General features: G+C 19.3%; 1 protein-coding gene across 1 annotated transcript; it reads right to left on the reverse strand.

Moving 5' to 3' along the window:
* Positions 1-4,819: 4,819 nt before the first annotated feature.
* On the reverse strand, positions 4,820-7,243 carry PRELSG_0030200 (surface-associated interspersed protein (SURFIN); the record flags this gene model as incomplete). Its single annotated transcript, XM_028676100.1, has 3 exons — positions 4,820-6,443; positions 6,537-7,046; positions 7,137-7,243. The coding sequence occupies 3 exons, from the start codon at positions 7,241-7,243 to the stop codon at positions 4,820-4,822; spliced, it is 2,241 nt and encodes a 746-aa protein (XP_028531201.1).
* Positions 7,244-11,439: the final 4,196 nt, after the last annotated feature.

The following is an 11,439-nucleotide window of genomic DNA, read 5'->3' on the forward strand; positions in this document are numbered from 1 at the left end:
AAGAGATATGAGAAATGTTTATGTATTATTCAATGTATATCTTGAAATAACATTGAATATCATAAAATTTTGACTTAATAAATTGTTATAAATTGTTTGTATGTAATTAATTAAAAGAAGATATTAATTCTTTGTAAATAAAAACTCATTTATAACTGTTAATAGGTTTATTAAAAGATGTAGTAAAATTTAACTTCAATTAAATATTATGCATCATAAGAAAACGGTATATATATATATATAATAAAAACGAATATATATACATAAACGTATACTTAGTTATACATGCTCTTTATTAATTTGTTTGCTTAATACTCTAGCAAAGTCATTAAACGGCAATTAATAAATCAGTACTCCAGCAAATTTATTAAGAAGGCAATTAATAAATCAATTGACAATGACATCAGGAAATTCGAAACCAACTCAAACAGAACCACCTTGAATTAGCAAGTCCAAAATGAACAAGGAATTATCAAACCTTGGATTGGAAATTTTTGCTGATATAATAGAGTTTAACCAACTATATGTTTTTAAAGTTAGAAATAACGGAGATAAGATTAGAAATAAGATACTACAAGGAATTCCAAAATTCAGTGATAGATATGTAGAACATTATTTTAATTGGTTTAGAATATTGGAAATGAAAGCAAAGATGCAAAGAATGTCTAGAGTAGAGACTTTTATGATATTGGAATCTTTAACATCAAATGTTTATGAACATGGTTTATCTAATTTATCAATGGATAATGAAATTGTTAATATATTACAATTTCAGATTAAATTTTATCTGGGAGTATATTAAATGCAAAAAGTTAAATTACTAGAACTTGACCAACTTGGTGTATCTAATAAAAGTTTTTTTTTGACACATTTCGATTATAATTGTATTATGTCTTTTTATTTTTTTTATTTAAATTTTTTTTTTTTAGTACAAAATTTATATATATATATATTTTTTTTTTATGATGATTTTTTTTGGACAGAAAAATGAAGAGAAAATGACAGCAAGTGGATTGCTTTAAGTTAATTTTATTTAACTTTTATAGACTTTCATTTTTTTTAAGGCGATTTAATTAATTTTGTACTATTGATTTAGTAATTGACTGCTTAATAACTTTGCTAGAGTATTAAACAAACAAATTAATGAAGAGCATGTATAAATGGTTAATAAAAGCTATTGTTAACCTTTTTCAGTATAATATGCTAGGTTACTATACGTATATATACAAGTTACCCATGCACTGACTGATTAACAAAAGATATTATAATTTTTGTAGTACACTAAGCTAGTTTATTGTATATGTATGTACAAACTAATATGTACTGGCACTAATAAAAATAAAAATAAAAATATATATATTTTTTTTGTTTGTTTATTTTTTTTTTTTTTGTGGGGAAATTTTTAAGAAATAAAAATATATTTTTAACTAATAAAAATAAAAGATAAAACTTACAATGTTTTAATTATAATCAATGTATATTTCGAAATAACATTGAATAAATTAATAAGTTTATTAAAAGATGCAGTAAAATTTAACTCAATTAAATATTATGTATCATAAAAACTATATATATATGTATAAAAACTAATATATATATAGATGTATATTTAGTTATACATGCCCTTTGTTAATTTGTTTGTTTAATACTCTAGCAAAGCCATTAAACGACCAATTAATAAATCAAATTGAGAGGTTGTTAATTTTTAATTGAAATATTAAAAATCAATGAATGAAAAGTGTAATGTTTATGCCGTATTTCTATTTGTATATTTTGAAAAAAATTGAATAACTTAGAGTTTAATTTCTTTTAATTGTTATAACTTAATTTTATATGTATGTTTTTAATTAAAAAAATATACTTATTTTTTGTAAATAAGAATACATTTGTAAAGGTTAAAACATATATGTTTAGCAATATAGAATTGTTTAATTCAAATTAAACGTTATATATACTATAAATATTCCTATATTTGTGGTTAATAAAAGATGTTATTAACATTTTATAGTACATTAAGTTAGTTTACTAGTCGCGTATACACAAGTTAGCCATGCACTGATGCTAATTAAAAAAAAAAAAAAAATATAAAGTTATTTTGTTTTGTTTATTTTATTGTATATACTTCTTGGTAATTAAAAAAAAAAATAAAATTATTTTTTTTTTGTGGATTGAAATAGTTTTTGAATTAAAAACAAGAATTAATTTTTGTTACATAAAAAAAACTTAATGAACAAAAAAATATAATGTTTACGTTATATTTAATATATATTTTTGAAATGACATTGAATAAATTAGAGTTTTAACTTTTGTTAATTGCTATAAATTGTATGTAGATTTTTAATTAAAAGAACAAATTTATTCCTTGTAAATAAAAACTCCTTTATAACAATTTAACATATTTATTAAAAGGTGCATTAAAATTTAAATCAAATTAAATATTATGCATCATAAGAAACCAATATATATATAATAACAAGTATTTATATATATAAAAACATATATTTATTTATACATGCTCTTTATTAATTTGTTTGTTTAATACTCTAACAAAGTCATTAAGCAATCAATTGATAAATCAAGCGGGCAATAAATAGATCAAGTATTGAATAAACAAATTAATAAAGAGTATGCAGAGTTGTCTCTACTAATTTTAATTGTTGTAAAAATATATTTATGCTATTAATAAGTAAACTTTATACAAATTGTGCAATTATTGTCTTGGAGGCATTTATTTACTCTGGCAAAAAGATACCTTCATTTTTATTAAAAATTTAAATCCTCGTTAAAATTAATGATTATTGATTTATTAATTGCCTGCTCAAAGACTTTGCTAGAGTATTGAACAAACAAATTAATAAAGAGAATGTATAACTAAATATATGTTTTTATTATATATATACTTATTTTGTTATATATATAATGGCATTTTATAATTTTGGTTAATAAGAAAATTGTTATTAACCTTTTGTAAAATAAAATGAGCTATCAGTCAGAAAAATATAAGTCAGCTATGTACTGACGCCAGTTAAAAAAAAAAATATACATAGTAATTTTTTTTTGCTTATTTTATCTATACACATCTTTGTAATTAAAAAAAAAAGATTAAATTATTTTTTTTTTTTTGTGAGTTGATGTTCGTTCTAATTAAAAAGAGAATTAATTCTTACATACATAAAAACTTTATGAAAAAGTACAATGTTTGTGTTTTATTCAATTTGTATATTTTAAAATAACATTGAATAAATAAGAGTTTTAATTTTTGCCATTTTTTATAAATTTTGTGTGTGTATTTTTAAATAAAAGAATATACTTGTTCTTTGTAAATAAAAACACATTTATAAAAGTAAACATATGTCTGTTAAGCAATACAGAATAATTTAATGTATAATATAAATATTATACATTATAAAATGCCAATATACATATAATAAAAATAAATATATATATATAAACGTATATTTAGTTATACATTCTCTTTATTAATTTTTTTGTTCAAAACTCTAGTAAAATCTTTGAGAAGGTAATTAATAAATCAAATTTATAATATTTAATTTGAATTAAATAATTCTGTATTGCTTAATACATATATGTTTAGTTTTAAAAACGTGTTTTTATTTACAAAGAATAGGTATATTCTTTTAATTAAAAACACACACACAATATTTATAACAAATAACAAAAGTTGAACTCTGATTTATTCAATGTTATTTCAAAATACACAAATTTAATAAAACATAAACATTATACTTTTCATATATTAAGTTTTTTTATGTAAGTAGAAATTTAATTCTCTTTTTTTTAATTCGAACAAAAATGTCAGTCAACGAAAAAAAAAAATAAATAATTTTTTTTTAACTAGCGCCAGTGCATGGCTAACTTATATTTTCCTGACTAATAACTTATTTTACTTTACAAAAGGTTAATAACAATTTTTTTAATAATCAATTATATAAAAGTAATTAATTAAAACAAACAAATAAATTTAGATTATAATTATTAACAGTATTTCAAAAATACTTAAAAATTAAATATCAATAAAAGCGAAATCCCTTTTGTTTTTCCTTTACTTCGAATTTAATTCTTTTATTATTTAAAAATTAAGATAAAAGTTCAAAATAAAAATTCATTCCACCAAATAAAAATAAAAATAAAAATAAATTATATTTTTTTTTTCTATAATTATCGAATATTCATTTCTAAGTCTCTATTTCTCGTATGAATAACTAAGTATTATACTACAAAAAGTTAATAATATCTTTAACTAACCAAATGCATATTTGATTATATTGAATCACAATTTGATATATTATTCTTTTTATAAATTAGTTCATAGAATATGTTAAAAATCTTTTTAATTACTTCTATTAGAGTCGCTATGATTTTCAACACAAACAGTTCACATAGATCATAAATTAAAACAATACGAATAAGTAATAACTTTACTTATAGTTTGTTTTTTAAGATATATTATCCTTTTGAAAATTCAATATATTCATTGGTAACTTTTTTCTTAAATATTTTTTTTATTTTTATATTAAAAAAAACTATAACTACATAAAAATTAACTGTAATTTTCCATCATCTTTTTAATTGATCAAAGTTCCAAAGAAATTATAATAAATCCTTTCTTTATTCAATATGAAAAATAGAATTAGTTCTGTTTTTTTTTTTTTTTTGCTATATGACTATATTTTTAGATTGATAAGTAATCTTTTAAACATTTTTTTTATGAATAGTTAACTTCTTGTTTTGCATTATCTTACAAATCTAAATTTGTAAAAGTTTTAAGAATATTTTTTATTAATCACATGCTATCATTTTATTTCAACTCCTCTATTTTATAGTTATTCATCATTTCAATGACATAAACTAGATTGAATAACGACATAAGTTCATCCTCACAATTGCTCTTTTTTATGTCATCATTTTCGATATATTTTTTTTTATTAAGCTGTTTTAGGATTTCCTTAAACTTACATAAATATGTTTTAATTTTATTATAGTTAGTTTCTAATAAAGTATAAATATTTGATATATCTTCTTTTAAAGAATTATATAAAATTCTATATTTTATGTTTAATTTAACAGTTCTAAGCGTATTTTTATATTCACCTAACTCTGAGATAACATCCTCTTTATTGTAATTTCTTGGTATTTTCATTTCTTCATAGTTCTGCATATCTGTTGTTGGGATTTTTTCTTTTATATTATGAAATATCCCTATAACTAAATTTAATTGATATTTTAGAGATTTATACATCAAAATTTTCATAATTTTTAAATATAGAGTGTGTAACGTTTTTCTCTTTTCACCTATCATTAATGAATGTAAAGGTATACTATTTAGATTAAGTTCACTAGTATTTAAATTAAAAATTTCGGAGGCTCTTTGTTTAAATTCTGACAAACGATTTCTTTGTTTTAATACAATGTTAGAAAAGGTTTTTATTATATCATGTGTACCATCTATTTTTGGAATACTTTTTACACAATATTCATTCATTGTGATCATTTCAGAAAAAAAATAAAAAATAATTTGTATTTTTATTTTATCATCACTATCTGATAAATTCATATCTTCAAGAATACTTGAACATTTTGATGATAATTGATATATAGTACTTAAATTTGATCTAACAGAATATAAAATCTTTCTAGTATTTTTTATTTTAGATAAATCGAAGGAAAAGGAATCATTTTTAATTGCATTTTCTGCAGAACTTATAAAATCTTCCATAACTTCAAACATTTCCTGGAATATTTGTAAACAATGTTTTCTTGATTTAAAAAGTTTAATAGAAATTAATTCATTGTACAAGAAATTATTAATAATATAAGATACTGGTCTATATACTTTTTTTAAAGCATTCATTTCCTCTAGTAATTTACTTAAATCATTTATATAATTAATTAAAGCTACACTTATTTTCTTCTTATCCTTAAATGCAAATTCTTCCACACTTGAAGGTAATGGAAAAAATTTACAAGTGTTCTCTAATTTATTTTTCTTATATTTCATTTCATTAACACAATGTAACTTTAATTTTGTCAAATATTCTTTATTAACATTTGTCAGTTCTTTTTCCAAAATTTCTTTTGATGGATGATTAACTGAATTTATTTTTCTCACAATTATATTGTAATTATTTTTTAATACTTTAGATAAATTTTGTAAATCAGGAACTGCATGAACTATAAGTTCACTCAAATCCATTGTAAAGACCTTTTCTAAAGTAGGAAAACTTAAATTTTTCATAAAAGATCTTTCACATTTTGATGCAGCAATAACACTATTTGTAGTATCCATATAGTTGTTAATACAATCCTCTTCTGCATTGTTTGAATCTTCGAGTTTTTTCCTTTTCTCTTGATGCTCAGTTTTTTCTTCAATATTTCTCTTATATGATCTTATATTTTTCTCTTTATGAAAATACAAATCAGAACTATAATTAAATGCAAAAAATATTATATTCATACATAACTTTTATTTTAAATAAAATAATTTTTATAGAAAAACGCCAAATAAAAATATATACCTTTCTACATTTGAACAACTAGGTACTTGTAAACTATTAAGAGCTCCTTCTAAGTTAGTAGTTGATATATGATGAGGTGTATTCTGTAAATTAATAATTGTATATTGTGGGCCTTGTATAAGATTTGGTAGATGATAATCCATATCATGATAAACCTTGGGCGTATTTTCTAAGTTATTAGTATTATAGTTTGAATAAGATTCTACATCTTGTAAAATTGAGTTAGTACTTTGAATGTTAGATGCACTTTTTCCTATATCAGAGGTACTTTTTTGTAAATCAGTTGAAAAGTTCTGTGAATTAAAGAATTCATCTAGGAATTCATAGAGTATATTTTTTGTATTAGAAATAGAGTCCTGTTTGCACGTTAATGTATTCTCTGAATTGCTTAACGTAGAATTTGAATCACACAATTCACCATCTATTTCAAGCAAAAACTGTAAATATTCATTTTCTTCTTCTGTTTCATCTAGTAAAATAGACTTTTTATCTTCATTACTAGTAGTACATCTAAAAATAACAACATATATATATATATATATATATAATATTTATTTGAAGCAAAATTTTTCCAAAATGAAACTTAAAAAAATTATATACATTTTTAGGCGAAGGTCCTTCTCACTACTTTCAGATTCTTGTGAAATGCAAATTCTAATTATAATGATATATTGAAGAAATAATAAAAAAAAATTATTACATAGCATTTTCTTTATATTCCTAGCTCTTTTCATACACAAAAACTGAAAGTGAAAAAAGGAAAAACAAGTTTATCTTCATTCATATAATAAAGTTTATTTTGTTTCTATATTGGCGTTCAATATTAAGTTAATTATTCTGTGAAAATTTGTCTTGCCTTGTATTTTATAATACTAAAAAGGGAAAAAAAAATAAATATTTTTTATTAATTATTACTTTCCTTTTTTTCTACATAAATTTTAAATTTTTTATTTGAATGATAAAATTATATTATGCCTTTCTTAAAAATTACATACAAATAAAGTTATCTAATTATTATTTCTCTTTGTTACTTTAATTTTCGTGTTGATATAAAAATTAACCATAAAGTTGAAAAATTACCTAAATTTATTTTCTAATAAATATGTATACACCAAATATTACATATAACTGGCTAATAAAAAAATTGCTATTAACCTTTTGTAAAATAAAATGAGCTACCATTTAGGAAAATATGTCAGCCATGCACTGACGCTAGTTTAAAAAAAAAATATATATATAAAGTTATTTTTTTTATTTATTTTATTTATATATACATCTTTGTAGTTAAAAAAAAAAATAATAAATTATTTTTCTTTTTTTTTGTCGGTTGACTTTTGTTCAAATTAAAAAGAAAATTAATTTTTACTTACACAAAAACTTAATAGATGAAAAAATATAATTTTTATGTTGTATTCAATGTGTATACTTTTAAATAACATTGAATAAATAAGAGTTTCAATTATAGTTGTTTATTATAAATTTTGTGTGTGTATTTTTAAATAAAAGAATATACTTGTTCTTTGTAAATAAAAACACATTTATAAAAGTAAACATATATCTGTTAAGCAATATAGAATAATTTAATGCATAATATAAATATTATACATTATAAAATGCCAATATGCATATAATAAAAATAATATATATAAAACAAATATTTAGTTATACATCCTCTATTGATTTGTTTATTCAATACTCTACCAAGGTCTTTGAGAAGGTAATTAATAAATCAGTAACTATTATCAATATTACAAGTAAAATGAAGCAATCATTAATATTTAAACAATTTTTTTATTATTTTATTACTCAAATTTCTTTATTTAAATCAAAATATAACAATTTTCATAAAGCTAATTCTAGAAAAATTGCAAACTATTTTAGTTACATTTTTCATTTAAATATTTATTAAATACCTATTATGTTTTATTTTCTAATTTATGTTATATAAATTATATATAATATGAAGAAAAAATAAAAATTGATAAACTCATAATTAAAGAATTCTATTTAGCAATATTTATCCAAAAAAAATATGCATGTGATATGATCTAAAGTTTAGATTGCTGTAATTTAGGGGATAAAAGAAAAAAAGTTATATATATAAATACATGCAATGGCAACTTAAAAAAAAAATTTTTCTTAAAATATATTATTTTTCTTAAACAAATAGATACAAAATATTATTTTCACCTTATTTTACTCAAATTCTTACAAATAAAGTTTTTTTCAAATAAATGTTGCTGCACAAATAATTGTGACATTATTGCAAATATAATTTATTAAAATTAGAGTATTGAAAAATTAAATATAAAAGTAAAAAAGGTATAAACGAACTAATGCAATAAGGAAAAAAAAAAAGAAAATAATAAAATAAATATTAAAAAATTAAAAATTGAAAATAATAAAACCATAAATATTTCAATAAAATATTTAAGTTAGTAGCATTTTCTGTTTTTTATAAAAAAGAACTTCATTAAATATGCTTAAACATAAAATACTAGCGTTTCAAGCAAAAATAAAGAAAACAATTGAAATATTTGTAAATAAAAAAACCAAATAATTAGAAATACTTAAATTTTGAATATTATATACAAAAATATGCTAAAAGTACTTTGCAAATAATTGAAAAAAATAAAAAAGATAAAAAAAATTAATATAATATTATTAATGTTTCAAATTTCTTAACATGAACATTGTTATGTTTACTATAAATATTATAATGTAAATAAAAAAAATTAAAAATTATATTTGCACAAAATTACATAAAAATTCATAATAAAAAATTCAAATTAATTTAGCTATAACTTTTTATAGGAAAATTTTACTTTTTTTTAAAGAAATCTTGAAATATGTTTTAATGTTTGTTTTTCAGGCTTGTTTAGTGTTTTACTGATTTACAATAAGTTATTAAAATATTTTTGCAATGTATTGAACTATTAAATTAGAGAGCACTTATTATCTTAAGTAGTTTTACGACTAATTGAATGTCCCCATTATTGTTATAGTATTTTAAACAGTCTAATTAATAATAATCATATAATTAAAATTATATATATTTTAATAATTACAGGCTCATTTACTGGCAATTAAATGGTACTATAGACTTTTTTTTTAATAATTATAATAAAGAATATTATATAAATAAATTTTGCCATGTGCATGTAAAGCTTACTCAGAAGACAGAACCATAATATGTGTACAACATAATATTCTAAGAAAAAAAAGTCTTATTTTTTTTTGTACATCACATTACGTGTCTTCATAATAACATTTCTTTACATGTTTTAGTGCTTATAACGCATTTTATTTTAGTACGTCCACTAAAATATATTTTTTTTTGAAGAGATAAGTATTTTTTTTTTTTTATGAGAAAAAAAAAGAATTTTATTTTTGTACGACCTTCATTTTTTTTTAATTAATTTTGTGTATAAAATAATAAATTTGAAATATATATATTTATTAAGGGGATAAATATATAGTAAAATTATTATTGAATGCAATTTATAAATGTTTAAAAATCTTGGTAATATATTATATACCGAGTAACAAAATATGCAAAGATCAACATACATACTCTCTACTAATTCAATCATTTAATATCCTATAAAATCATTCAAAAGGAAAATTAATAAATCACCCTATTTCAATAATTATATAAAGAGTATATAATTATTTATATAATATAAAATAAATAGATACATCTTTATTAAATTTTTTATGACACTTTCTAGTAGTCTTTACCATGCAGTTATCACTCATTGTTGGATTTATGTAAATTATCACATCCTTTTTATCATTAAACCTAATAAACCTTTAAAAGTTAAAAGTTAACACAAAATCATTATTCTTTGTTATTAAGAAATAATAATTCATTATATAATTATTATTAATCATAAAATAATAAAAATTCAAATTAATTTAACACAAATTACCCTCAAAAAAAAATAAAAATTTTTTTTAAAATCTGTTTCTGCATATGTAAATAAAAATTAAAATTTTTATTTTTATTCTTTTTAAATTAATAGCTATTTTATTAATCATTTTATAATGAATATTTGCTAGCATATATACGTTTAATTTAGTTTATACCTATCATTTTCTCTCTATTCATATCTTTATATACATATGTATAAATATTAAATATAATTTTACATATTTTTACATATTTTTACATGCATTTCATTTAACAAATACTTTTTAAATGTATTGCATGCACTAGTAAATTCTATAATTAATCTCTCTAAATCAAATTAAAAATTTCAAAAAGAAAAACTAATAATATTTCATTTATCAAATACTATATATATGTGATTTATTAATTGCCCGTTTAATGACTTTGCTAGAGTATTAAACAAACAAATTAATAAAGAGCATGTATAACTAAGTATACGTTTATATATATATATTCGTTTTTATTATATATATATATACTGTTTTCTTATGATGCATAATATTTAATTGAAGTTAAATTTTACTGCATCTTTTAATAAACTTATTAACAGTTATAAATGAGTTTTTATTTACAAAGAATTAATATCTTCTTTTAATTAAAAACATACAATTAATTTATAACAATTTATTAAATCAAAATTTTATGATATTCAATGTTATTTCAAAAATATACATTGAATAATACATAAACATTTCTCTTATCACTTAAGTTTTTAATAAGTTAACGTTTCTCTCTTTTAATTTTTTATTTACACTAAAAATTAAAACATACATAACATAACATAACATTTCTTTCTTTTAATTTTTATTTACACTAAAAATTAAAACATATTATAACATAACATTTCTTTCAAAAACTCTTCCCAAAAAAAAAAACTATATATAAAAAAAAATATTATTAATTTTTTTTTTTTTTAATTACAAAGATGTATATATATGTAAATAAACAAAC

The sequence above is a fragment of the Plasmodium relictum genome (assembly GCF_900005765.1).
Source record: "Plasmodium relictum strain SGS1 genome assembly, contig: PRELSG_00_v1_443, whole genome shotgun sequence".
NCBI lineage: Eukaryota > Apicomplexa > Aconoidasida > Haemosporida > Plasmodiidae > Plasmodium > Plasmodium relictum.